The sequence below is a fragment of the Anas platyrhynchos genome, chromosome 30 (genome assembly GCF_047663525.1).
Source record: "Anas platyrhynchos isolate ZD024472 breed Pekin duck chromosome 30, IASCAAS_PekinDuck_T2T, whole genome shotgun sequence".
In the NCBI taxonomy this organism is placed as follows: domain Eukaryota; kingdom Metazoa; phylum Chordata; class Aves; order Anseriformes; family Anatidae; genus Anas; species Anas platyrhynchos.
The window spans coordinates 5,743,329-5,771,131 of record NC_092616.1 but is presented as its reverse complement, the minus strand read 5'-3'; the positions used below and the strand labels follow the sequence as shown (position 1 = coordinate 5,771,131).

Below are 27,803 nucleotides of genomic sequence, written 5' to 3'. Positions count from 1 at the left end.
CCCAAATCCCCTGATTCCCTCCTAGGACCACCCCGAATCCGCCCCCAGGACCCCCCAAACTCCCCCAAATCTCCCCAAAATGCCCCCAAATCCCCCTTAAAGCCCCCCCCAGGGACCCCAAATCCCCCAATTCCCTCCTAGGAGCCCCCAAACTCCCCCAAATCCTCCCCAGGACCCCTCAAATCCCCCCTAACCCCCACCCAGGGAGCCCCCTAAATCCTAACTGACCCCCCCAGAACCCCCAAATCCCCCCCAGGACCCCCTGAAATCCCCCAAACTCCCCCAAATCCCCCTGAAACCCCCTCAGAGACACCAAAACTCTTCCTAGGGACCCCCCCCAAACCCTGAGCAGCCCCCCCAGAGCCCCCAAATCCCCTGATTCCCTCCTGGGACCACCCTGAATCCCCCCAACTCCCCCTAGGACCCCCTAAACCCCCCCTAGGACCCCCCAACCTTCCCCCAAATCCCCCTAAACTCCCCCAAAATGCCCCCAAACCCCCTCAGAGACCCCCTAAAACCCCCCAGGACCCCCCCCAGATCCTGACCAGCCCCCCCAGAGCCCCCAAATCCCCTGATTCTCTCCTGAGACCACCCTGAATCCCCCCTAAACCCCCCTCAAGTCCCCCTAAGACCCCCTAAACCCCCCCTAGGACCCTCCAACCTTCCCCAAAATCCCCCTAAACTCCCCCAAATCCCCCCCAAACCCCCACAGGACCCCCCCAATTCCTAACTGACCCCCCCAGAGCCCCCAAATCCCCTGATTCCCTCCTGGGACCACCCCGAATCCCCCCCAAACCCCCCTAAACCCCCCCAAAGCCCCCCCCAACTCCCCCTAAGACCCCCCAACCTTCCCCAAAATGCCCCAAAATGACCCCAAATCTCCCCCAACCCCCCCCAGGGACCCCCCCAAATCCTGAGCAGCCCCCCCAGAGCCCCCAAATCCCCTGATTCCCTCCTGGGACCACCCTGAATCCCCCCTAAACCCCCCTTAACTCCCCCTAAGACCCCCTAAACCCCCCCTAGGTCCCCCCAACCTTCCCCGAAATGCCCCGAAATGACCCCAAATCCCCCCAGGACCCCCCCAAATCCCCCCCCCAGGCTCACCCCTGGCCGCCAGGCGCGCCCCCAGCTCCTGGGTCCTTCGGTAGGCCCCCGCCAGCCCCTCCAAATCCCCCAAAACCCCCCAAAATCCCCCTGAAACCCCCTCAGGGACCCCCTAAATCCCCCCAGGACCCCCCCAAACCCCCTCAGGACCCCCTGAAGGACCCCCCAAATCCTGAGCAGCCCCCCCCAAGAGCCCCCAAATCCCCTGATTCCCTCCTAGGACCACCCCGAATCCCCCCTAAACCCCCCCAACTCCCCCTAGGACCCCCTAAACCCCCCCTAGGACCCCCCAACCTTCCCCAAAATGCCCCGAAATGACCCCAAATCCCCCCCAAACCCCCCCAGGACCCCCCCCAAATCCTGAGCAGCCCCCCCAGAGCCCTCAAATCCCCTGATTCCCTCCTGGGACCACCCTGAATCCCCCCCAAACCCCCTCTAGGATCCCCCAACCTTCCCCGAAATGTCCCAAAATCCCCCCAAATCCCCCGAAACTCCCCCAAATCCCCTCGGGACCCCCCCAGGACCCCCCCCCGGGCTCACCCCTGGCCGCCAGGCGCGCCCCCAACTCCTGGGTCCTTCGGTGGGCCCCCGCCAGCCCCTCCACATCCCCCAAAACCCCCCCAGGACCCCCTAAAATCCCCCCAAATCCCCCCCAAACCCCCTCAGGGACCCCCTAAACCCCCCCAGGGACCCCCCCAAATCCTGAGCAGCCCCCCAAGAGCCCCCAAATCCCCTGATTCCCTCCTGGGACCACCCTGAATCCCCCCTAAACCCCCCTCAACCCCCCCTAAGACCCCCTAAACCCCCCCTAAGACCCCCCAACCTTCCCCAAAATGCCCCGAAATGACCCCAAATACCCCCCAAACCCCCCCAGGACCCCCCCAAATCCTGAGCAGCCCCCCCAGAGCCCCCAAATCCCCTGATTCCCTCCTGGGACCACCCTGAATCCCCCCCAAACCCCCCCATATCCCCCCAATCCCCCCTAAAGCCCCCCATATCCCCCCCAACTCCCCCCAAATCCCCCCCAAAACCCCCCAAATCCCCCCGGGACCCCCCCAAATCCCCCCCCGGGGCTCACCCCTGGCCGCCAGGCGCGCCCCCAGCTCCTGGGTCCTTCGGTGGGCCCCCGCCAGCCCCTCCACCAGGCGGGCGACGGCGGCGGGGGCGAAGGCGAGGCGGGGGCGCAGGCGCAGCTCCCCCTCCTCGGGGCCGCTGCGGCTCAGCGCCGCCACGAAGGCGGCCGCCGGCCCCCCCAATTTGGGGGCGCCCCCCCCACCCCCCGAGGAGGACCCCCCGACCCCCCCCGAAAGGCTGGAGGGGGGAGGAGGGGGAGGAGGAGGGGCCGGAGGGGGAGGGGGGGGGGCGGAGGGGGCGCCCCAAGGCTCTGCGAAAGGGGGGAAATGTGGGGGGGGGCGTAAAGGGGTGGCCCCCCGAAACCTATTAGCACCCTAATGACCCCCCCAAATCCCACTGAGCCCCCCCAAACCCCATTAAACCCCCTCAAATCCCACTGAGCCCCCCAAAACCCACTGAGCCCCCCCAAATCCCATTGACGCCCCCCAAAACCCATTAAGCCCCCCCAAAACCCATTGACCCCCCCCAAAACCCATTGACACCCCCCAGACCCCCATTAAGCCCCCCAAAAACCCATTGACCCCCCCAAAACCCCATTAAGCCCCCCCAAACCCCATTAAACCCCCCCAAATCCCATTGACCCCCCCAAAACCCATTAAGCCCCCCAAAAACCCATTGACCCCCCCAAATCCCATTAAGCCCCCCAAAACCCCATTAAGCCCCCCAAAAACCCATTGACCCCCCCAAATCCCATTAAGCCCCCCCAAAAACCCCATTAAGCCCCCCAAATCCCACAGACCCCCCCAAAACCCTATTAAGCCCCCCAAAAACCCATTAACCCCCCCAAATCCCATTGACCCCCCCAAATCCCATTGACCCCCCCAAATCCCACTGAGCCCCTCCAAAACCCCATTAAGCCCCCCAAAACCCATTGACCCCCCCAAAACCCCATTAAGCCCCCCAAATCCCATTAACCCCCCCAAAACCCCATTAAGCCCCCCCAAATCCCACTGACCCCCCAAAACCCCATTAAGCCCCCCCAAAACCCACTGAGCCCCCCCAAATCCCACTGAGCCCCCCCAAATCCCTCTGAGTCCCCCCAAAACCCCATTAAGCCCCCCAAAAACCCATTGACCCCCCCAAATCCCACTGAGCCCCCCAAACCCCCATTAAGCCCCCCAAAATCCCTCTGAGTCCCCCCAAATCCCCATTAACCCCCCCCAAATCCCATTGACCCCCCCCAAATCCCCCCAAATCCCTCCCAAAACCCCCCCAAGACCCCCTCAGAGCCCCCCAAAAACCCATTGACCCCCCCAAATCCCACTGAGCCCCCCCAAATCCCCATTAATCCCCCCCCAAATCCCCCCAAACCACCCCAAGACCCCCCTCAGAGCCCCCCCCGACCCCCAAATGTCCCCCCCGGGCACTGAAGTGACCCCAAAATGCCCCAAATTCATCTTACGGCCCCCCAAACTGCCCCAAAGCACCCCCAAGTCCCCCCAAAATCCCCCCAAATTGCCCCCAACCCTCCCCAAATCCCCCAAGAGCCCCCCCAAACTACCCCCAACCCCCCCAAACCACCCCAAATCCCCCCAAATTGCCCCAAGACCCCCCCCAAAATCCCCCCGAATCCTCCTCAAGACCCCCCAAACCACCCCAAAGCCCCCCCAAATTGCCCCAAAACCCCCCCAAAGCTCCCCAAGACCCCCCCAAGCCCCCTCAAACCACCCCAAGACCCCCCAACCCCCAAAATCCCCCCAAATTGCCCCATACCACCCCAAAGACCCCCCAAAATCCCCCCAAGCCCCCCCAAACAGCCCCAACAGCCCCCCAAAATCCTCCAAATCACCCCAAGACCCCCCAAAATCCCCCTGAATCCCCCTCAAGACCTCCCAAACCACCCCAAAGCCCCCCCAAACTGCCCCAAGACCCCCAAAATCCCCCCAAATTGCCCCATACCACCCCAAAGCCCCCCCACAATCCCCCCAAGCCCCCCCAAACTCCCCCAAATTGCCCCAAGAACCCCCCCAAGCCCCCCCAAACCACCCCAAGCCCCCCCTAACCCCCCCCAAATTGCCCCATAGCACCCCCAAGCCCCCCCAAAATCCCCCCAAGGTCCCCCAAACCACCCCAAAACCCCCCCAAATTGCCCCCAAACCCCCCCAAAGCTCCCCAAGACCCCCCAAACCCCCCAAAAATCCCCCCAAATTGCCTCATACCACCCCAAAATCCCCCCAAATCCCCCTCAAGACCCCCCAAACAGCCCCAACACCCCCCCCAAATTGCCCCAAGACCCCCCAAATCCCCCAAGAGTCCCCCCAAATCCCCCAAGAGTCCCCCAAAATCCCCCCAGGCCCCCCAAACTACCCCCAACCCCCCAAATTACCCCAAGACCCCCCCAAACCACCCCAAGACCCCCCCAAAATCCCCCCGAATCCCCCTCAAGACCCCCCAAACCACCCCAAAGCCCCCCCCAAATTGCCCCCAAACCCCCCCAAAGCTCCCCAAAACCCCCCCAAGCCCCCTCAAACCGCCCGAAGACCCCCCCAACCCCCCCAAAAATCCCCCCAAATTGCCCCATACCACCCCAAAGCCCCCCCACAATCCCCCAAGCCCCCCCAAACTCCCCCAAATTGCCCCAAGAACCCCCCCAAGCCCCCTCAAACCACCCCAAGACCCCCCTAACCCCCCCAAATTGCCCCATAGCACCCCCAAGCCCCCCCAAAATCCCCCCAAAGCCCCCCAAACCACCCGAAAACCCCCCCAAATTGCCCCCAAACCCCCCCAAGCTCCCCAAATTGCCCCATACCACCCCAAAGCCCCCCCCAAAACCTCCAACCCCCCCCAAAACCCCCCAAGCCCCCCCAAAATCCCCCCAACGCCCCCCAAACCACCCCAAAGCCCCCCCAAACTGCCCCCAAACCCCCCCAAAATCCCCCCAAATTGCCCCATACCACCCCAAAGCCCCCCAAAAACCCCCAACCCCCCCAAAACCCCCCCAAGCCCCCCCAAAATCCCCCCAAGGCCCCCCAAACCACCCCAAAACCCTCCCCAAATCCCCCCAAATTGGCCCATACCACCCCAAAAAGCCCCAACCCCCCCAAAAAATCCCCCAAGCCCCCCCAAAATCCCCCCAAGCCCCCCAGACCACCCCAAAGCCCCCCCAAACCGCCCCAAATCCCCCCCAACCCCCCAAATTGCCTCATACCACCCCAAAATCCCCCCAAAATGCCCCCAAGCCCCCCCAAACCACCCCAAAGCCCCCCCAAACCACCCCAAGACCCCCCTAACCCCCCCCAAATTGCCCCATAGCACCCCCAAGCCCCCCCAAAATCCCCCCAAGGCCTCCCAAGCCACCCCAAAACCCCCCCAAATAGCCCCCAAACCCCCCAAAGCTCCCCAATACCCCCCCAAGACCCCCCAAACCACCCCAAAAATCCTCCCAAATTGCCTCATACCACCCCAAAATCCCCCCAAATCCCCCTCAAGACCCCCCAAACAGCCCCAACACCCCCCCCAAATTGCCCCAAGACCCCCCAAATCCCCCAAGAGTCCCCCAAAATCCCCCCAGGCCCCCCAAACTACCCCCAACCCCCCAAATTACCCCAAGACCCCCCCAAAATCCCCCCAAATCCCCCTCAAGACCCCCCAAACCACCCCAAGACCCCCCAAACCCCCCAAAAATCCCCCCAAAGTCCCCCAATATCCCCCCAAGACTCCCCCAACCCCCCCAAAATCCCTCCAGGCCCCCCCCATACCACCCCAAAGCCCCCCCAAACTGTCCCAAAACCCCCTCAAATTGCCCCAAGAACCCCCAAAACCACCCCAAAGCCCCCCCAAATTTCCCCCAAGCCCCCCCAAACTGCCCCAAGCCCCCCAAACCACTCCAAGACCCCCCAACCCCCCCAAAATCCCCCCAAATTGCCTCATACCACCCCAAAATTCGCCCAAATCCCCCAAAAGCCCCCCCAAACTACCCCCAACCCCCCCAAACCACCCCAAGACCCCCCCAAAATCCCCCCAAATCCCCCTCAAGACCCCCAAAATCCCCCAAATTGCCCCATACCACCCCAAAATCCCCCCAAAATGCCCCCAAGCCCCCCCAAACCACCCCAAAGCCCCCCCATACCACCCCAAAAACCCCCAACCCCCCCCCAAATTGCCCCCAAGCCCCCCCAAAATCCCCCCAACGCCCCCCAAACCACCCCAAAGCCCCCCCAAACTGCCCCAAAACCCCCCTAAAATCCCCCCAAATTGCCCCATACCACCCCAAAAACCCCCAAACCCCCCCCAAAAATCCCCCAAATCCCCCCAAAATCCCCCCCCAACTCACCCCTCCTGTCTGTCCCCTCGCTGTCCCCCGGGGGGGCTTCGGTGCCCTCCGGCCGGGGCTCGGGGGGGTCCGGGGGGGGCGCCGGGGGGGGGGCGGCGCCGTCGGCCTCGTAGCGCCGCAGCAGGGCCTGAACCTCCGCGTCCAGCTGGGGGGGGGGAAAGGGGGGTCAGGGCACCCCAAAATCCCCCCAAAATCCCCCCAAAATCTGAGGGGACCAACTCTGGGGGGGGCTGGGTCGGTTTTGGGGGGGTTGGGGGCTTTTTGGGGGGCGTTTCGGGGCTTTTGGGGGCTTTTTAGGATGTTTTGGGGCTTTTGGGGGCATTTGGGGTGTTTTGGGGCTATTGAAGTTTTTTGGGGTGTTTTGGGGCCATTTTGGGGCTTTTTGGGGTGTTTTGGGGCGTTTTGGTGGGTCTTGGGGCTTTTTGGGGTGTTTTAGGGCTTTTGGGGGTGTTTTGGGGCTATTGTTTTTTTTTTGGGGTGTTTCGGGGCTTTTTAGGGCATTTTGGGGGTTTTTGGTGGGTATTGGGGCTTTTTGGGGTGTTTTAGGGCTTTTGGGGGTGTTTTGGGGCTATTGGTTTTTTTTTTGGGGGTGTTTTGGGGCTTTTTAGGGCATTTGGGGGAGTTTTGGTGGGTATTGGGGCTTTTTGGGACCTTTGGGGTTTTTTGGAGCTATTGAGGCTTTTTGGGGTGCTTTGGGGCTATTGAGGCTTTTTGGGGTGTTTTGGTGCTTTCTAGGGCATTTTGGGGGGTTTTGGTGGGTATTAGGGCTTTTGGGGGCATCTGGGGGCTTTTGGGGTGTTTTGGGGCATTTCGGGGTGTTTGGGGGATTTTTAGGGCATTTTGGCAGGTTTTGGTGTGTACTGAAGCTTTTTGGGGTGTTTTGGAGCTTTCTGGGGCATTTGGGGTGTTTTGGGGCTATTGGAGCTTTTTGGGGTGTTTTGGGGCATTTGGGTGCCTTTGAGTGTTTTGGGGCTTTTGGGGGCATTTGGGGTGTTTTGGTGGGTATTGGGGCATTTGGGGGCTTTTGGGGTGTTTTGGGGCTTTTTGGGATGTTTTGGGGCTATTGAGGCTTTTTGGGGTGTTTAGGGGCTTTTGGGGGCTTTTTGGGGTGTTTGGGGGCTTTTGGGGCTATTGAGGCTTTTTGGGGTGTTTCAGGGTGTTTTGGGGGCATTTAGTGTGTTTTGGTGGGTATTGGGGCTTTTTGGGGCATTTTAGGGCATTTTAGGGGGGTTTGGTGGGTATTGGGGCTATTGGGGCTCTTTGGGGTGTTTGAGGGCTTTTTAGGGTGTTTTGGGGGTTTTGGGGCTTTTGGGGGTGTTTGGGAGCTTCTTAGGGCATTTTGGGGGTTTTGAGGCTACTTGGGCTTTTTAGGGTGTTTTGGGGTTATTAGGGCTTTTTAGAGCATTTTGGGGGGTTTTGGGGGGTATTGGGGCTTTTTGGGGTGTTTCGGGGCTTTTGGGGGCTTTTTAGGGCATTTTTGGGGGGTTTGGTGGGTATTGGGGCTTTTTTGGGGTGTTTTGGGGCTACTGGGGCTTTTGGGGGGCATTTGGGGGCTTTTGGGGGTGTTTGGGAGCTTCTTAGGGCATTTTGGGGGGTTTTGAGGCTACTTGGGCTTTTTAGGGTGTTTTGGGGTTATTAGGGCTTTTTAGAGCATTTTGGGGGGTTTTGGGGGGTATTGGGGCTTTTTGGGAGTGTTTTGGGGCATTTTGGGGTGTTTTGGAGCTATTGGGGCTTTTTGGGGTGTTTTGGGGCTTTTGGGGACATTTGGGGTGTTTTAGTAGGCTATTGAGGCTTTTTGGGGGGTTTTGGGGGCATTTGGGGCGTTTTGGGGTTTTTGGGACTCTTTGGGGTGTTTCGGGGCTTTGGGGGCTTTTGGGGGCTTTTTAGGGGTTTTGGTGGGTATTGGGGCTTTTTGGGGTGTTTTGGGGCTTTTGGGGGCTTTTAGGGGCATTTAGGGTGTTTTGGGGCTATTGAGGCTTTTTTGGCGTGCTTTAGGGCTATTGGGGCTTTTTGGGATGTTTTGGGGCTATTGAGGTTTTTTGCGGTGTTTTGGAGGTATTTTGGGACTTTTGGGAGTATTTTGGGGGGTTTGGGGGCTATTGGGGCTTTTTGGGGTGTTTTGGTGCTTTCTAGGGCATTTTGGGGGGTTTTGGTGGGTATTGGGGCATTTGGGGGCTTTTGGGGTGTTTTAGGGCTTTTTGGGGGCTTTTTAGGGCATTTTGGGGCTATTGGGTCTTTTTGTGGTGTTTTGGGACTTTTTAGGGTGTTTTGGGGCTATTGAGGCTTTTTGGGACGTTTGGGGGTTATTGAAGCTTTTTGGGATGTTTCAGGGCTTTTTGGGGGCTTTTTGGCGCATTTGGGGCTTTTTGGGGCATCCCAAGGCGATTCAGGGACCCCAAAACCCTTTTGGGGCCACATCAGACATTTTTGGGGGTCCAACACTCGCTTTTTAGGGCCTGTGAGACCTTTTCGGGGCTCCATGGGACCGGTTTTGGGGCCCCCCACCCCCTTTCGGGGCCCCCTGAGCCCCTTTTAACCCCCACGAGCCCCTTTTGGGGTCCCACACCCCCATTTTGGGGTCCCAGCCCTACATTTTGGGATCCCACACCCCCTTTTTAGGGTCCCACATGCCGTTTTTTGGGCTTTAACACCCCTTTTCGGGGTCCCTGCCCCCTTTTAGGCCCCCCTGAGCCCACTTTTTGGGGTCCCAGCCCCCTTTTCGGACCCCACACCCCAATTTTGGGACCCCACACCCCAATTTTGGGACCCCACACCCCAATTTTGGGACCCCACACCCCCTTTTCGTCCCCCTTGAGCCCCTTTTCATCCTCCTTGAGCCCCTTTTTGACCCCTGTGAGCCCCTTTTCGTCCCCCTTGAGCCCACTTTTTGGGGTCCCAGCCCCCTTTTGACCCCCCACACCCCAATTTTGGGACCCCACACCCCAATTTTGGGATCCCACACCCCCTTTTTGGGGTCCAGCCCCCCCTTTTGGGGTCCCAGAGCCCCTTTTTGTCCCCCTTGAGCCCCTTTTTGACCCCTGTGAGCCCCTTTTTGACCCCTGTGAGCCCCTTTTTGACCCCCCTGAGCCCACTTTTTGGGGTCCAACACCCCAATTTTGGGCCCCCACACCCCAATTTTGGGGTGAAACCCCCCAAATTCGGGCCCCCACCTGCCCCCAGTAGCGGTTGACCAGCAGCAGGGTGGCGTCGTCGGTGGCCTTTTTTGGGGTCCCAGCCCTTTTCGTCCCCCTTGAGCCCACTTTTTGGGGTCCCAGCCCCCTTTCGACCCCCCACATCCCAATTTTGGGACCCCACACCCCAATTTTGGGATCCAACACCCCAATTTTGGGGTCGAGCCCCCTCTTTTGGGATCCCACACCCCCTTTCTGGGCCCTGTGAGCCCCTTTTTGTCCCCCTTCAGCTCCTTTTTGACCCCTGTGAGCCCCTTTTTGACCCCCCTGAGCCCACTTTTTGGGGTCCCACCCCAATTTTGGGACCCCACACCCCAATTTTGGGACCCCACACCCCCTTTTTGTCCCCCTTGAGCCCCTTTTCATCCTCCTTGAGCCCCTTTTTGACCCCTGTGAGCCCCTTTTTGTCCCCCTTGAGCCCACTTTTTGGGGTCCAACACCCCAATTTTGGGGTCCAACACCCCCTTTTGACCCCCCACACCCCAATTTTGACCCCCCACACCCCAATTTTGGGGTGAAACCCCCCAAATTTCGGGCCCCCACCTGCCCCCAGTAGCGGTTGACCAGCAGCAGGGTGGCGTCGTCGGTGGCCTTTTTTGGGGTCCCAGCCCCCATTTCGGGATCCCAGCTCCCCTTTTAGGATCCCAGCCCCCCTTTTGACCCCCAACACCCCAATTTTGGGACCCCACACCCCAATTTTGGGATCCCACACCCCCTTTTTTGGGTCCAGCCCCCCTTTTGGGGTCCCAGTGCCCCTTTTAGTCCCCCTTGAGCCCCTTTTTGGCCCCCCTGAGCCCACTTTTTGGGGTCCCAGCCCCCTTTTCGGACCCCACACCCCAATTTTGGGGTTCCCACCCCAAATTCGGGCCCCCACCTGCCCCCAGTAGCGGTTGACCAGCAGCAGGGTGGCGTCGTCGGTGGCCTTTTTTGGGGCCCCAGCCCCTTTTCGTCCCCCTTGAGCCCCTTTTTGACCCCCATGTGCCCCTTTTTGGACCCCACACCCCAATTTGGGATCCCACACCCCAATTTTGACCCCCTTGAGCCCCTTTTTGACCCCTGTGAGCCCCTTTTTGGTCCCCCTGAGCCCACTTTTTGGGGTCCCAGCCCCCTTTTCGGACCCCACACCCCAATTTTGGGACCCCACACCCCAATTTTGTCCCCCTTGAGCCCCTTTTCATCCTCCTTGAGCCCCTTTTTGACCCCTGTGAGCCCCTTTTCGTCCCCCTGAGCCCACTTTTTGGGGTCCCAGCCCCCTTTTGACCCCCCACACCCCAATTTTGGGACCCCACACCCCAATTTTGGGATCCCAGTGCCCCTTTCTGGGCCCTGTGAGCCCCTTTTCGTCCCCCTTGAGCCCCTTTTGACCCCCTTGAGCCCCTTTTCCTCCCCCTTGAGCCCCTTTTTGGCCCCCCTGAGCCCACTTTTTGGGGTCCAACACCCCAATTTTGGGGTGAAACCCCCCAAATTCGGGCCCCCACCTGCCCCCAGTAGCGGTTGACCAGCAGCAGGGTGGCGTCGTCGGTGGCCTTTTTTGGGGTCCCAGCCCCCTTTTTGGGATCCCAACCCCCCTTTTTGCACTCCAACACCCCAATTTTGGGACCCCACACCCCAATTTTGGGACCCCACACCCCAATTTTGGGACCTCACACCCCAATTTTGGGACCTCACACCCCAATTTTGTCCCCCTTGAGCCCCTTTTCATCCTCCTTGAGCCCACTTTTTGGGGTCCCAGCCCCCTTTTCGGACCCCACACCCCAATTTTGGGACCCCACACCCCAATTTTGGGATCCCAGTGCCCCTTTTTGTCCCCCTTGAGCCCCTTTTCATCCTCCTTGAGCCCCTTTTTGACCCCTGTGAGCCCCTTTTTGACCCCCCTGAGCCCACTTTTTGGGGTCCAACACCCCCAATTTTGGGGTCCCGCCCCAATTTTGGGCTCCCACCCCAAATTTGGGCCCCCACCTGCCCCCAGTAGCGGTTGACCAGCAGCAGGGTGGCGTTGTCGGTGGCCTTTTTTGGGATCCCAGTCTCCCTTTTCGACCCCCACTCCCCCATTTCGGGATCCCAGCCCCCTTTTGACCCCCCACATCCCAATTTTGGGACCCCACACCCCAATTTTGGGATCCGACACCCCAATTTTGGGGTCGAGCCCCCTCTTTTGGGATCCCACACCCCCTTTCTGGGCCCTGTGAGCCCCTTTTTGTCCCCCTTGAGCCCACTTTTTGGGGTCCAACACCCCAATTTTGGGATCCCACACCCCAATTTTGGGACCCCAGTGCCCCTTGCCCCCTTTGAGCCCCTTTTGCTCCCCCTTCAAGCCCCTTTTTTTGGCCCCCCTGAGCCCACTTTTTGGGGTCCAACACCCCAATTTTGGGGTCCAACACCCCCTTTTGACCCCCCACACCCCAATTTTGGGGTGAAACCCCCCAAATTCGGGCCCCCACCTGCCCCCAGTAGCGGTTGACCAGCAGCAGGGTGGCGTCGTCGGTGGCCTTTTTTGGGATCCCAGTCTCCCTTTTCGACCCCCACTCCCCCATTTCGGGATCCCAGCCCCCTTTTGACCCCCCACATCCCAATTTTGGGACCCCACACCCCAATTTTGGGACCCCACACCCCAATTTTGGGGTCGAGCCCCCTCTTTTGGGATCCCACACCCCCTTTCTGGGCCCTGTGAGCCCCTTTTTGTCCCCCTTGAGCCCACTTTTTGGGGTCCCAGCCCCCTTTTGACCCCCCACACCCCAATTTTGGGGTCCCACACCCCAATTTTGGGGTGAAACCCCCCAAATTCGGGCCCCCACCTGCCCCCAGTAGCGGTTGACCAGCAGCAGGGTGGCGTCGTCGGTGGCCTGGCGCTTCTCCAGCTTCTCGATGCGCTCCCGCAGCTCGTCCTCGCACGCCTGCCGCTGCTCCAGCCGCTCCGCCAGCTTCTTGTTCTTGAACTGCAGCACCTTCAGGTCCATCTCCTCCTGCGGGGTAATTAGCACGGTAATTAGCGGGGTAATTAGTAGGGTAATTAGCGGGGTGATTAGGTGAGAGGGAGGGGAGGGGGAGGGGAGGGGTTTTGGGGGGTGGGAGGGGGATATGGGGTGGGGAAAGGGGTGGGGAGAGAGGGGAAAGAGGGAAGTGAGGGTTAGTTAATTAGGGAATTAATTAGGTAATTAATTAATGAGAAAGTTAATCAGTGATTGGGGAAATTAATTAGTGAGTGGGGGGAAGATTGGGGGGATATGGGGTGGGGAAAGGGGGTGGGGAGGGGAAAAGGGGTGGGGAGGGGAAAAAGGGGAGTGAGAGTTAGTTAATTAGGGAATTAATTAGGTAATTAATTGGGTAATTAATTGGGTAATTAATTAATGAGAAAGTTAATCAGTGATTGGGGAAATTAATTAGTGATTGGGGGGAAGATTTGGGGGAAAATTGGGGGGATATGGGGTGGGGAGGGAGGGTAAAAAGGGAAGTAAGGGTTAGTTAATTAGGGAATTAATTAGGTAATTAATTGGTTAAGTAATTAATGAAAAAGTTAATCAGTGATTGGGAAGGTTAATTAATGATTGGGGGAAAATTGGGGGGATATGGGGTGGGGAAAGGGGGTGGGGAGGGGAAAAGGGGTGGGGAAAGAGAGTAAAAAAGGAAATAAGAGCTAATTAATTAGGTAATTAATTAAGTAATTAATTAGGTAGCTAATTAATGAGAATGGTACTCAGTGATTGGGTAGGTTAATTAATGATTGGGGGGAAACTGGGGGGGGATATGGGGGTGGGAAGGGGAAAAGGGGAGGGAAAGGAGTCTAAAAGGGGAAGTAAGGGTTAGTTAATTAGGTAATTAATTATGTAATTAATTGGTTAATTAATTAATGAGAAAGTTAATCAGCGATTGGGAAGGTTAATTAATGATTGGGGGAAACTGGGGGGGTATGGGGTGGGGAAAGGGGGTGGGGAGGGAGGGTAAAAAGAGATGTAAGGGTTAGTTAATTAGGTAATTAATTAGATAATTAATTAGTTAGTTAATTAATGAGAAGAGTACTCAGTGATTGAACAGGTTAATTAATGATTGGGGGGAAGATTGGGGGGGATATGGGTAGGGAAAGGGGGTGGGGAGGGGAAAAGGGGTTGGGAGGGAGGGGAAAAAGGGAAATAAGGGCTGATTAATTAGGTAATTAATTAGGTAATTAATTAATGAGAAAGTTAATCAGTGATTGGGGAAATGAATTAGCAATTGGGGGGAAGATTGGGGGATATGGGGTGGGGAAAGGGGGTGGGTGAGGGGAAAAGGGGTGGGGAGGGAGGGGAAAAAGGGAAGTAAAGGTTTATTAGTTAGGTAATTAACTAGGTAATTAATTGGTTAATTAATTAATGAGAACGTTAATCAGTGGTTGGGAAGGTTAATTAACGATTGGGGGGAAAATTGGGGGGGGATATGGGGTGGGGAAAGGGGTTGGGAGGGGAAAAGGAGGTGGAAAAAGAGAGGAGACAAGTGGTAAAGAGGAGGTAAAGGAGTGGAGTGGATATCAATTAATTAATCAGCTAATTAATGAGAAGATTAATAAGTGATTAAGTGGGTTAATTAGTGATTGGAGGGGGAAATGGGGTGGGGAAACGGGTTGGGATGGGAAAAGGAGGTGGAAAGAGGGGGGAGAAGTGGTAAAGAGGGAGTAAGGGAGTGGAGTGGAGGTTAATTAATTAGATAATTAATTAATGAGAAGCTTAATAACTGATTGGCTGGGTTAATTAAATGATTGGGAGAAAAACTGGGGGGGATATGGGGTGGGGAAAGGGGTTGGGGAGGGAGGGTAAAGGGGGAGTGGGGGTTAATTAATTAGGTAATTAGTTAATGAGAAGGTTAATAACTGATTAAGCAGGTTAATTAATGATTGAGGAGGAAATTGGGGGGGATATGGGGTGGGGAAAGGGGGTGGGGGGGGGGAAGGAAGGGGAATTTGGGGTAAAAAAGGGGGAAAACGGTAAAATGACGGGGTTTTATGGGGGGAGAAGGGGGAAGAGGGCCTGGGGGGGGGGCAAATAAGGGGAATTTGGGGTAAAAAAGGGGGAAAATGGTAAAATTACGGGGTTTTATGGGGAAGGGAAGGGGAATTTGGGGTTAAAAAGAAGGGGGAATTTGGGGTAAAAAAGGGGGAAAATGGTAAAATTACGGTTTTTTTGGGGGGGGAGGAGGGGGAAGAGGGCCTGGGGGGGGGCAAATAAGGGGAATTTGGGGTAAAAAAGGGGGAAAACGGTAAAATTACGGGGTTTTATGGGGGAGGGAAGGGGAAGAGTGCCTGGGGGGGGCAAATAAGGGAAATTTGGGGTGAAAACGGGGGAAAACGGTATAAAATATGGGGTTTTAAGGGGAAGGGTGCCTGGGGAGGGCCCAAATAAGGGGAATTTGGGGTAAAAAAGGGGGAAAATGGTAAAATTATGGGGTTTTCTGTGGAAGTGAAGGGAAGGGGGGGAATAGGGGCTTGGGGGGCCCTAAAGAGATTGGGGAGGGGGTAAAGAAAGGGAATTTGGGGTAAAAAAGGGGGAAAATGGTAAAATTATGGGGTTTTATGGGGAAGGGAAGGGGAATTTGGGGTTAAAAGTGGGGAAAACGGTAAAATACGTTTTTTTTGGGGGGGAGGAAGGGGAAGGGGGCCTGGGGGGGGTAAATAAGGGGAATTTGGGGTAAAAACGGGGGAAAACGGTAAAATGATGGGGTTTTTTTGGGGAAGGAGGAGGTAGGAAGAGGGACTGGGGGGGTCCCAAAGAGATAGGGGAGGGGGTAAAGAAAGGGAATTTGGGGTGAAAAAGGGGGAAATCGGTACAATTACGGGGTTCTATGGGGGAGGGAAGGGGAAAAGGGCCTGTGGGGGGCAAATAAGGGGAATTTGGGTGAAAAGGGGGGAAAATGGTAAAATTATGGTGTGTTATGGAAGGGTGCCCGAGGGGGGGGCAAATAAAGGGAATTTGGGGTAAAAAAGGGGGAAAACGGTAAAATTGTGGGGTTTCTGTGGAAGTGAAGGGGAAGGGGGGGGAATAGGGGCTTGGGGGTGCCCTAAAGAGATTGGGGAGGGGGTAAAGAAGGGGAATTTGGGGTGAAAAAGAGGGAAAATGGTAAAATTACAGGGTTTTATGGGGAAGGGAAGGGAATTTGGGGTAAAAAGGGGGAAAACGGTAAAATTATGGGGTTTTAAGGGGAAGGGTGCCTGGGGGGGCAAATAAAGGGAATTTGGGTAAAAAAGGGGGAAAACGGTAAAATTACGGGGTTTTATGGGGGAGGAGGAGGAAGAGGCCTGGGGGGGTCCCAAAGAGATAGGGGAGGGGGTAAAGAAGGGGAATTGGGGTGAAAAAGGGGGAAAACAGTAAAATATGGGGTTTTTATGGGGGAAGGGAAGGGGGAATTTGGGGTAAAAAAGGGGGAAAACGGTAAAATTACGGGTTTTTTTGGGGAAGGGAAAGGGAAGAGTGCCTGGGGGGGGCAAATAAGGGGAATTTGGGGTGAAAACGGGGGAAAACGGTAAAATTATGGGGTTTTATGGGGGGAGGAGGGGGAAGAGGGCCGGGGGGGTGCCAAATAAGGTGAATTTGGGTTAAAAAAGGAGAAACTCACGGTGGAGGAGATGCCGCCCAGGCGCAGCGGCTCGATGAGGGTGGTGGGGGGCTGCTCCTCGCGGGGGGGGCGGCGGGGGCGGGGGCCGCTTCTCGGGGGGCCCCCCCCGGCCCCGCCGGCCTCCCGCCGCTCCCCGCTTGGCCCCGGCGCCCGACATGGCCTCGGACGGGGCGGTTTTTGGGTGATTTTGGGGCTTTTTTGGGTGTTTTTTAAGGGGGGGGCGCGGGGAGGCCTCGGCAGCCGCTGCCGCCCCGCGGGCCGGGCCGCGGCGCTGTGCGCATGCGCGGCCCGCCTCAGGCGCAGCCCCGCCCCCTGCGCATGCGCGGAGGGAGGGGGCGGTTGCCACGGTAACGGGAGCGAGGGGCGGGGCTTGTTGCTATGGTAACGGGAGGGGCGGGGCTTGTCGCTATGGTAACGGGGAGGGGCGGAGCTTGTCGCTATGGTATCAGGGAGGGGCGGGCTTGTCGCTATGGTAACGGGGAGGGGCGGGGCTTGTCGCTATGGTAACGGGGAGCGAGGGCGGGGCGCGGCTCTTAAAGGGGCCGCATCCCACTTTGGGGAAATTTGGGGGGGCCCCAAATCCCTCCCCAGGGACCCCCCCCGCCCTATAGGCGCCCCCGAACCCTATGGGGAGCCCCCAAATCCCACAGGGACCCCCCCAAGCCCTAAATTTCCCCTCTTTAACCCATTTCCCCCCTAAACCCATAAAGCCCCCCCAAAACCCATAAAGACCCCCCCCAAAATCCCATAGGGACCCCCCAAAACCCCCCACCAGACCCCCCCCATTTCATAGGGACCCCCAGTAACCACACTAACCCCCCCCAAAGCTCCCTTTCCCCCCAAAACCCCCCTCTCCTTCAACCCCCCCCTCCCCTAACCCCCCCCCTCCCCTAAAAGCCCCCCCCCTTCTAAATCTCCCCCCCCACACCCCAATTTTGGGGTCCCCCCCCAAACTCTCCCGTTTCAACCCTTTATTCATCGCGTTCTCCTCCCGCAGAGGAAAAGCTTACAGCCGCCGCCTGGACACCCGACACCCCCAAAACCCCCCCCACCTTTTCCCACCCAAATTTATTTATTTAACCCCCCCCCCCACCCCCAAAAAAAAAATAAAAAATAAAAAATAAAAAATAAAAAATAAAACCCCACCGGGGTCCCTCCCTCCCCCCCCAGCCCGGCACAAAGCACCTTTGCATAGATCGTGTTGAAAAGGAACCTATTTTACATGGGGCTGTACAGGGGGCCGCGCCCCCGCCAATGTACACGGGTAAAAAACGGCCCCCCCGGGGCCCCCCCCTCCCCCCAAAACGCCCCCCCCTCCCCCCTTTTCCCCCGCAAAAAAGATGGCCGCCGGCGGGGACAAGATGGCCGCCGGGAGGGCAAGATGGCCGCCGGAGCCGGCGGCTGCTGGAGTCAAGATGGCTGCCGGGATGCTGGGGGCCAAGATGGCCGCCGGCTATGGGGGTCCGCAGGGGTTCAGATGGCGGCCGAGGAGGCGGCGTGGTCCGGGTTAAGATGGCCGCCGGGGGTGGCGGGTGTTGGGGACAAGATGGCCGCCAGCAGGGGTGTCCGTTGGGGACAAGATGGCCGCCGAGGCGGGTGTGTGTTGGGGACAAGATGGCCGCCAGCAGGGGTGTCCACTGGGGACAAGATGGCCGAAGGGGGCGGGAGGGAAGAGGAAGGCGCTGAGGTGAGGTTGAAGCAAGATGGCCGCTGGGTGTGACATCACGGGTTCAAGACGGCCGCCGGTCTGACGTCACGGGGTTCAAAATGGCTGCCAGGTGTGACGTCACAGCATTCAACATGGCCGCCTGTATGACATCACGGGGTCAAGATGGCCGCCAGGCCTGGGGCACGCTGGAACAAGATGGCTGCTGCTTATGATGTCACTCAAGATGGCCGCCGCTTCCTCTGACATCACGGGGATCAAGATGGCTGCCGGCTGTGACGTCACCTCGTTCAAGATGGCCGCCTCTTCTGACATCACTTCCTTCAAGATGGCCACCGGTGTGACGTCACAGGGTTCAAGATGGCCACCGGTGTGACGTCACAAGGCTCAGTGTCACAGCTCTGACGTCACTCCTGGCCTCCAGGCGGCCATCTTGGGGCCTCCGGCGGCCATCTTGGTGGCAGCCATCTTGGGGGACCGCTGAGCTCAGGCAGTCAGAGGGCAGCAGGGCGGCCATCTTGGTGGTCGGCCATCTTGAAACGTCAGCCATCTTGGGTGTCAGCCATCTTGGAGGTCCGCCATCTTAGGATGGATGTCGGCCATGTTCAAGTGTTGGCCATGTTGGATGTCGGCCATCTTGGATGTTGAACATTTGGGTGTCGGCCATCTTCAAATGGCGGCCATCTTGGACATTGGCCATCTCCAACTGTCAACCATCTTGGATGTCGGCCGTCTTGTACTGTCGGCCATTTGGATGTTGGCCATCTTAGACGTTGGCCATCTTGAGACGTCGGCCATCTTGGATGTCGGCCATCTTGGGATTCAGCCATCTTGGATGTCGGCCATGTTCAGGAGTTGACCATCTTGGACGTCGGCCATCTTGAGTGGTCGGCCATTTTGGACATCGGCCATCTTAGATGTGAGCCATCTTCAGTGCCGGCCATCTTGGACGTTGCCCATATCAAACTGTCAACCATCTTGCATGTCGGCCATCTTGAACATCAGCCATCTTGTAATGTCGGCCATTTTGGATGTCGGCCATCTTAGATGCGAGCTATCTTCAAACACCGGCCATCTTGGACGTTGCTCATCTCGAGCTGTCAGCCATCTTGTATGTCGGACAGCTTGAATTGTCGGCCATCTTGAGGTGTCGGCCATCTTGGACGTCAGCCATCTTGGAGGTTAGCCATAGTGGAGGTCGGCCATCTCGAGATGTCGGCCATCTTGGATGTCGGCCATGTTCAAGTGTTGACCATCTTGGACGTCAGCCATCTTCAAATGTCAGCCATCTTGGAGGTCGGCCATCTTGAAACATCCTCCATCTTGGACGCCAGCCATCTCAGATGTCGGCCATCTTGGAGGTCAGCCATCTTGAAACATCCTCCATCTGGGACGTCGGCCATCTTGAGATGTCGGCCATCTTGGACGTCAGCCATGTTGGACATCAGCCATCTTCAAATGTCGGCCATCTTGGACATCAGCCATCTTGGAGGTTAGCCATATTGGGGGTCGGCCATCTTGAACTGTCAGCCATCTTGGTTGTCGGCCATCTTGAACCATCAGCCATCTTGGCTGTCAGCCATCTTGGAGGTCAGCCATCTTGAAACATCCTCCATCTGGGATGTCAGCCATCTTGAGATGTCGGCCATCTTGAAACATCCTCTATCTTGGACGCCAGCCATCTCAGATGTCGGCCATCTTGGAGGTCAGCCATCTTGAAACATCCTCCATCTGGGACGTCGGCCATCTTGAGATGTTGGCCATCTTGGAGAACGGCCATCTTGAAACATCCTCCATCTTGGACGCCAGCCATCTCAGATGTCGGCCATCTTGGAGGTCAGCCATCTTGAAACATCCTCCATCTGGGATGTCGGCCATCTTGAGATGTCAGCCATCTTGGATGTCGGCCATGTTCAAGTGTTAACCACCTTGGATGTCAGCCATCTTGGAGGTTAGCCATATTGGAGGTCGGCCATCTTGAAATGTCGGCCATCTCAGATGTCGGCCATCTTGGACATCAGCCATCTTCAACTGCCGGCCATCTTGGAGGTCGGCCATCTTGAAACATCCTCCATCTTGGACGCCAGCCATCTCAGATGTCGGCCATCTTGTCCGTCAGCCATCTTTTCCGTCGGCCATCTTGCGATGCCGCCCGCCAGCCCTTTCCGAGCGCCGCCGGCGGCCATTTTGGCCGCGCCCTCTCCTCTCTCCAACCCGCCGCGCCCGGCCCCTCCCCGGCCGCCCGTCGGCCATCTTGCCGGCCCCCTCGGGGGGCAGCGGGGGGTCACGTCTTGGCCTTGCGGCCTCGCAGAGCCGCTGCCGGTGCCGGGGGAGGCTCGGGGGGCGTCGTGGGCCCCCCGGGGGCGCCGGCGGTGCCGGTGGCGCATCGCCGCGGGGGCTGCCGCCTCCTCCTCCTCCTGGCGGAGGGCGGCGGGGGCCGGCGGCGGCGGTGGTGCCGCGGAGCCCCCCCGGCCCCCCTGCGGCGCCGCTTGGCCGGGGGGGCCTGCGGCGGGGGGCTTCGTCCCCGGCTCCCCTCGTGGTCGGAGGAGGAAGAGGAGGAGGAGGAGGAAGGGGAGGAAGGCGGGGGGGAGGCGCGGGGGCGGCCGCCGCCGGCCCGGTTCGCGCTCCAGGGGGGCCATCAGGGGCCCCCCCCGGGTGCCGCCGGGTGCTGCGGGGGGCCGGGGGGGGCGAGGCGCTGCTGTCGGGGGAGCTTGGGGGGGCGCCCCCGCCGCCGTTTCCCGGGGCTGGAGGGGGCGGCGGGCGCCGAGCCCACCCCCCCGGAGGGGGGGCCACCTCCAACGCCGCCGCGAGCCGGCCGCCCCCGGCGCCGCTGTTTGCCGGGGGGGGAGCGGCGTCGGCGAGGACCCCCCCGGCGTTTCGGGGGGCGCCCCCGGCGGCGTTTGGGGGCGCGGGGCTGGCGGCGGGGCTGCCGGGCCCCCCCTCGGGGTCGTGGCGGCGGCGGCGGGGGCGTCCCGGGGCCGGGGGGGGCTCCAGGACGGTGACCAAGCGGCCGGGGAGCTGCCGCAGGACTTTGGCCGCCGGCCCCGGCGCGCGGCTCTGCCGAATTTCCACGTCCGCGCTGCGGCGACGCCGGGGGCCCCGGGGGGGTTGAGTGGGGGGGGGAGGAGGAAGAGGAGGAGGAGGAGGAGGAGGAGGGGGAGGGGGAGGGGGGGTGATGACGTCACGCTGGGGGGTTCTGACGGTCACCGGGGAGGGGACGGGGGGCGGGGATGGGGGTGGCGGGGGCGAGGCCGTGGCAGGCGCCGGGTTGGGTGCCGGGGAGGGGGGAAGAGTCAGCGGGGGGGGGGCGGGCGGTGACGTCACCGGCAGCGGGGGTGACGTCAGCGGCGAGGGCGGTGACGTCATCGGCGGGGGCGGTGACGTCATCGGCGCGGGCGGTGACGTCGTCGGTGGCGGCGGTGACGTCGTCGTGGGCGTCGCGGGCGGTGCTTTGGTGGGCGCGGGGGGCGGCGGGGGCGGCGGTGACGTCGCCGGGGCTGCTTGTGACGTCATGGCGGCGGCGTGTGACGTCACCGGCGTCGCTTCTGACGTCACCGGGGCCGGTTGTGACGTCACCGGGGCGGCGGGGGGCGGGCGGTGACGTCGTCGTTGTCACCGCGGGGACTTGCGGCATCGCCGGCGTCGATGTCACCGGGGCGGGGCGTGACGTCACCGGGGCGGGGCGTGACGTCACCGGGGTGGGCCGTGACGTCACCGGGGTGGCGTGTGACGTCACCGGGGCTCCGTGTGACGTCACGGCGGCGCCGGGTGACGTCGCCGGGCGGGGGGAGGCGGTGGCGGCCGCCCGCAGGCGTTGGCTGGCGCGGGTGCCGGCGCGCTCCGGGAGGGGTCGGGGGGGACCCCGAGCCCTTCGGGGGGTCTGCGGGGACCCCCGGGGCCTTCGTCCGTCCCCCCCGGGGTCCCCGGCGCCCCCCGGCCCCCGGGGCTGCTTCCTCCTCCTCCTCTTCCTCGGCCGGCAGCCGGAAGCGCCCCTCGCCCTTGGCCTGGTCGATGTCCTTGCCGCCGCCGCCTCCACCTGCTCCTGGGGGGGGAAAAAGGGGGCACCCATGGGTGCTGGGAGCACGGGGGGGGGTGAGGGTGCCCCCACCCCACTGCCAGACCCACGCGGGGGGAGCTTGTCCCATAGTGGGGGGCACCCAGGTCATACTGGTTTGTCCCCAGTTGTTACTGGGAAGAACTGGGTGTCCTACAGCCCCTCCTGGAGCACCCATGGGTGCCCCCACCCATATTAGGGTCCTGTGGGTGCCCCCACCCCATAGCCAGACCCGTGTGGGTGTCACTTGTCCCATAGTGGGTGACCCCCAGGGCATACTGGTGTCTCCCCAGTCCTAACTGGGAGCTACTGGGTGTCCCCCAGAGCCCCGTGGAGCACCCATGGGTGCCCCCACCATTTTAGGCACCTATGGGTGCCCCCACCCCATAGCCAGACCCCCATAGGCATCCCTTATCCTACCACCCAACACCAGTGGGTGCCCCCAGCTCATACTGGTGTGTCCCCAGTTCTAACTGGGAGCTACTGGGAATCCCCCAGCCCCTCCCAGAGCACCCATGGGTGCCCCCCACCCATTTTAGGATCCTATGGGTGCCCCCACCCCATACCCAGCCCCCCATGGGTGTCCCTTATCCTGTGGTTGTACACCAGTAGGTGTCCCCCAGGTCATACTGGTTTGTCCCCAGTTGTTACTGGGATATACTGGGAATCCCCCCGCCCCCCCCCAGCACCCATGGGTGCCCCCACCCATTTTAGGCACCTATGGGTGCCCCCACCCCATACCCAGCCCCCATGGGTGTCCCTTATCCTGTGGTTGTACACCAGTAGGTGTCCCCTACCTCATACTGGTGTCTCCCCAGTTCTAACTGGGAGCTACTGGGAATCCCCCCAGTCCCTCCCCAGCACCCATGGGTGCCCCCACCCATATTAGGCACCTATGGGTGCCCCCACCCCATACCCAGCCCCCATGGGTGTCCCTTATCCTGTGGTTGGACACCTGTAGGTGTCCCCCACGTCATACTGGTTGTCCCCAGTTGTTACTGGGATATACTGGGAATCCCCCAGCCCCTCCCCAGCACCCATGGGTGCCCCCCACCCATTTTAGGCACCTATGGGTGCCCCCACCCCATACCCAGCCCCCATGGGTGTCCCTTATCCCGCGACCCAACACCAGCGGGTGCCCCCAGCTCATACTGGTGTCTCCCCAGTTGTTACTGGGATATACTGGGAATCCCCCCAGCCCCTCCCCAGCACCCATGGGTGCCCCCCACCCACCTCGGCCTGCTTCAGCTCCTCGCGGCTGACGTCCTCCAGCGAGGCCTCCAGGAAGTTCATGGCGTAGCGCTCGATGGGCGTCAGCTGCGGCAGCGCAGTGTCACCCCCAGGGGACCCAAAATCCCCCAAAATGGCCCCAAAATCCACCCCCTCAGAAACCTCGGTGGGCCCCAAACGTCCCCAATGTCCCCAAATGTTCTCATTGACCCCAAATGTCCCCAAATGTTCTCATTGACCCCCAATGTCCCCAGATGTCCCAATATTCCTAAATGTCCCCAATGTCCCCAAATGTCCCCAAATATCCCAAATGTGCCCCAAATATCCAAATGTGCCCCAAATCCCCCAATGTCCCCAATATCCCTAAATATCGACATCCCCAAATCCCAAAATGTCCCCAACATCCCCAAATGTCCCCAAATATCCCAAACGTCCCCAATGTCCTCAAATATCCCTAAATATCCCAAAATATCCCCCAAATCCCCAACGTCCTGAAACGTCCCCAAATATCCCTAAACATCCCCAATGTCCCCAAAGTCCCTAATATCCCCAAATATCCCCAATGTCCCCAACATCCTTGATGTCCCCAATATCCCCAAATGTCCCAAACGTCCCGAAATAGCCCCAAACGTCCCCAATGTCCCCAAATGTCCTCATTGACCCCAAATATCCCCAAACGTCCTCATTGACCCCAAATGTCCCCAGATGTCCCAATATTCCTAAATGTCCCCAATGTCCCCAAACATCCCCAATGTCCCCAAATGTCCCCAAATATCCCCAAATGTCCCCAAATCCCCAAATATCCCAAATGTGCCCCAAATCCCCCAATGTCCCCAATATCCCTAAATATCGACATCCCCAAAATCCCAAAATGTCCTCAACATCCCCAAATGTCCCCAAATATCCCAAATGTCCCCAATGTCCTCAAATATCCCTAAATATCCCAAAATATTCCCCAAATCTCCAATGTCCTGAAATGTCCCCAAATATCCCTAAACATCCCCAATATCCCCAAAGGTCCCTAATATCCCCAAATATCCCCAATGTCCCCAACATCCTTGATGTCCCCAATATCCCCAAATATCCCAAATGTCCCAAACGTCCCCAAATAGCCCCAAATGTCCCCAATGTCCCCAAATGTCCTCATTGACCCCAAATATCCCCAAACGTCCTCATTGACCCCAAATGTCCCAGATGTCCCAATATTCCTAAATGTCCCCAATGTCCCCAAAACATCCCCAATGTCCCCAAATGTCCCCAAATATCCCCAAATGTCCCCAAATGTCCCCAAATATCCCAAATGTGCCCCAAATCCCCCAATGTCCCCAATATCCCTAAATATCGACATCCCCTAAATCCCAAAATGTCCCCAACACCCCAAAATGTCCCCAAATATCCCAAATGTCTTCATTGTCCCCAAATGTCCCCAACGTCCCCAAATGTCCCCAAATATCCCCTAAATGTCCCCAACACCCCCAAATGTCCCCAAACGTCCCCAAAATCCCCACATCCCCTGTTCCCCTCCTGGCCACTCCCTCATATCCCCCATGTCCCCAATGTCCCCCCCATGTCCCCATTGTCCCCCCACGCCCTCCCCATGCCCCCATGTCCCCCCATTGTCCCCCATTGTGTCCCCCCCATGTCCCTATTGTCCCCATGTCCCCCATGCCCCCATGTCCCCCCCATTGTCCCCCCACATCCCCCCCATTTCCCCCCCATTGTCCCCATGTCCCCCCCATGTCCCTATTGTCCCCATTGTGTCCCCCATTGTCCCCAATGTCCCCCCAATGTCCCCCTGCTGGCCCCACTGCCCCCTAATGTCCCCATTGTCCCCCCACATCCCCCCATGTCCCCCCATTGTCCCCATTGTGTCCCCCATGTCCCTATTGTCCCCATTGTCCCCCCCATGTCCCCCCCTTGTCCCCATGTCGCCCCATTGTCCCCATTGTGTCCCCTATGTCCCCCCATGCCCCCACTGTCCCCCCCCTGTGTCACCGTGTCCCCCCCATATCCCCCATGTCCCCCTGTGTCCCCATTATCCCCCCCACATCCTCCCCACATCCCCCCATTGTCCCCATTGTCCCCCATGCCCTCCCCATTGTCCCCACTGTCCCCCCCATGTCCCTATTGTCCCCATTGCCCCCTATCGTCCCCATGTCCCCACTGTCCCCCCCATGCCCCCTACTGTCCCCATGTCCCCCCCATGCCCTCCCCATGTCCCTATTGTCCCCATTGTCCCCGTTGTCCCCCCCATGCCCCCTATTGTCCCCATCTCCCCATTGTGTCCCCCCCGTGTCCCCTGTTGTCCCCATTATCCCCTATTGTCCCTGTGTCCCCCCCATGTCCCCCCATTATCCTCATTGTGTCCCCCATGCCCCCCATGTCCCCCCATTGTCCCCTATTGTCCCCCCATTGTCCTCATGCCCCCTATTGTCCCCACTGTCCCCCCCATGCCCTCCCCATGTCCCCATTGTCCCCATTGCCCCCCATTGTCCCCATTGTCCCCCCCATGTCCCCTATTGTCCCCATGCCCCCCATTGTCCTCATGTCCCCATGTCCCCATGTCCCCCATTGTCCCCGTTGTCCCCCCCTTGTCCCCGTGTCCCCCCCATGTCCCCCACATCCCCCCCATGTCCCCCGTTGATCCCCCCCATGTCCCTATTGTCCCCATGTCCTCCCATTGTCCTCCCATTGTCCCCATGTCCCCCCCATTGCCCCCCATTGTCCCCACTGTCCCCCCATGCCCCCATTGTCCCCCCTTGTCCCTATTGTCCCCATGTACCCCCCTTGTCCCCGTGTCCCCCCCATGCCCCCCATGTCCCTATTGTCCCCACTGTCCCCCCATGTCCCCATTGTGTCCCCCATGTCCCCCCCTTGTCCCCGTGTCCCCCCATGTCCCCATTGTCTCCATTGTGTCCCCAATGTCCCTATTGTCCCCATTGTCCCCCCCTTGTCCCCGTGTCCCCCCCATGTCCCCCACATCCCCCCCATGTCCCCCGTTGATCCCCCCCATGTCCCTATTGTCCCCATTATCCCCCCCCTTGTCCCCATGCCCCCCATGTCCCCGTTGTCCCCATGCCCCCCATGTCCTCGTGTCCCTATTGTCCCCACTGTCCCCTATTGTCCCCATGTCCCCCCATCGTCCCCGTGTCCCCCCCCTGGCCCCACCTGCTCGACGAGGGCGGCGATCTCCTGCTCGGCCTTGGAGAGCTCCTCTTCGGCCTCGGGGGCGCCGCGCTCCTCCTCGGGGCTGAGGCTCTCGCTGAACTCGGCCAGCGCCGCCACGCGCTCCGCCTGCGCCTGCGAGGCCGCCCGGATGTCCTCGGGGTCCTCCGCCCCGCACAGCGCCTGCCGGGGACAACGGGGACGTTGGGGACAGCGGGGGGCGATGGGGACATCGGGGGGTATGGGGGTGGTGGGGACGTTGGGGGATGAGGGGGCGTTGGGGACGTCAAGGGGTGTAGGTTGGGTGTTGGGGACGTCAACGGGACGTCAAGAATATGGCCATGGGGGTGTTGGGGACATCGGGGGGACAATGGGGACATTGGGGGACAATGGGGACATTGGGGACATTGGGGGGTGTAGGGGTGGTGGGCGCATCGGGGAATGAGGGGGCATTGGGGACGTCAAGAGATGTAGGTTGGGTGTTGGGGACATCAAGGATGGGGACATGGGGACGTTGGGGACATCAGGGGACATGGGGGTGTTGGGGACATCGGGGATGTTGGGGACATCGGGGACGTCGGGGGGTGTGGGGGACATCGAGGGACATCGGGGTGTTGGGGATGTCAAGGGATGTCAAGAATATGGCCATGGGGGTGTTGGGGACATCAAGGGGACAGCGGGGGATGTGGGGACACTGGGGACATCGGGGGGCAATGGGGACAGCAGGGACATCGGGGGGTATGGGGGTGGTGGGGACGTTGGGGGATGAGGGGGCATTGGGGGCGTCAAGGGGTGTAGGTTGGGTGTTGGGGACGTCAATGGGATGTCAAGAATATGGCCATGGGGGTGTTGGGGACATCGGGGGGACAATGGGGACATTGGGGGACAATGGGGACATTGGGGACATTGGGGGGTGTAGGGGTGGTGGGCGCATCGGGGAATGAGGGGGCATTGGGGACGTCAAGAGATGTAGGTTGGGTGTTGGGGACATCAAGGATGGGGACATGGGGACGTTGGGGACATCAGGGGGACAATGGGGACATTGGGGACGTTGGGGGGTGCGGGGGTGGTGGGGCGTCAAGGGGTGTAGGTTGGATGTTGGGGACGTCAACGGGATGTCAAGAACATGGCCATGGGGGTGTTGGGGACATCAAGGGGACATCGGGGACACGGGGACATTGGGGACATCGGGGGACAATGGGGACATTGGGGACATCAGGGGGTGGAGGGGATATCGAGGGACATCGGGGAGTGTGGGGGTGGTGGGGGCGTCGGGGGACATCGGGGTGGTGGGGACGTCAAGGGATGTAGGTTGGGTGTTGGGGACATCAAGGATGGGGATATGGGGACGTTGGGGACATCAGGGGACAATGGGGACACTGGGGACGTCGGGGGACAATGGGGACA

General features: G+C 59.8%; 3 protein-coding genes and 1 long non-coding RNA gene across 4 annotated transcripts in view; 1 reads left to right on the top strand and 3 right to left on the bottom strand.

The window, feature by feature from the left end:
* RNF40 (ring finger protein 40) overlaps positions 1-16,411 on the bottom strand; it is a 41,788-nt gene extending 25,377 nt beyond the window's left edge. Inside the window, exons 1-4 of the mRNA XM_072029551.1 lie at positions 16,282-16,411; positions 12,498-12,665; positions 6,512-6,656; positions 2,183-2,488 (exon numbers count right to left, since the gene is read on the bottom strand). Coding sequence (XP_071885652.1) covers positions 2,183-2,488; positions 6,512-6,656; positions 12,498-12,659 — 613 coding nt within the window. The 5' untranslated portion in view covers positions 12,660-12,665; positions 16,282-16,411. The remainder of the gene's footprint in view (positions 1-2,182; positions 2,489-6,511; positions 6,657-12,497; positions 12,666-16,281) is intronic.
* Positions 16,412-18,654: 2,243 nt separating this feature from the next.
* Positions 18,655-21,460, bottom strand: LOC139999780 (uncharacterized). Its single transcript, XM_072029403.1, has 2 exons — positions 19,997-21,460; positions 18,655-19,849 (listed from the first exon to the last, which is right to left on the bottom strand). The coding sequence occupies exon 1, from the start codon at positions 21,458-21,460 to the stop codon at positions 20,063-20,065; it is 1,398 nt and encodes a 465-aa protein (XP_071885504.1). The 3' UTR covers positions 18,655-19,849; positions 19,997-20,062.
* On the top strand, positions 19,122-19,999 carry LOC139999781 (uncharacterized). Its single transcript, XR_011805305.1, has 3 exons — positions 19,122-19,243; positions 19,309-19,374; positions 19,784-19,999. It is a non-coding gene; the product is annotated as an uncharacterized lncRNA (long non-coding RNA).
* Positions 21,461-21,519: 59 nt separating the features above from the next.
* The window catches only part of LOC139999858 (uncharacterized), a 74,499-nt gene continuing 68,215 nt past the window's right edge, over positions 21,520-27,803 (bottom strand). The window contains 4 exon segments of the mRNA XM_072029486.1: positions 21,520-21,966; positions 21,969-21,989; positions 23,235-23,318; positions 26,400-26,579. Coding sequence (XP_071885587.1) covers positions 21,520-21,966; positions 21,969-21,989; positions 23,235-23,318; positions 26,400-26,579 — 732 coding nt within the window.

Coding starts and splice junctions, on each gene's coding strand:
- LOC139999780 (XM_072029403.1), bottom strand. CDS start 21,460: ATGACGTCACAAGCAGCCCCGGCGACGTCACCGCCGCCCCCGCCGCCC.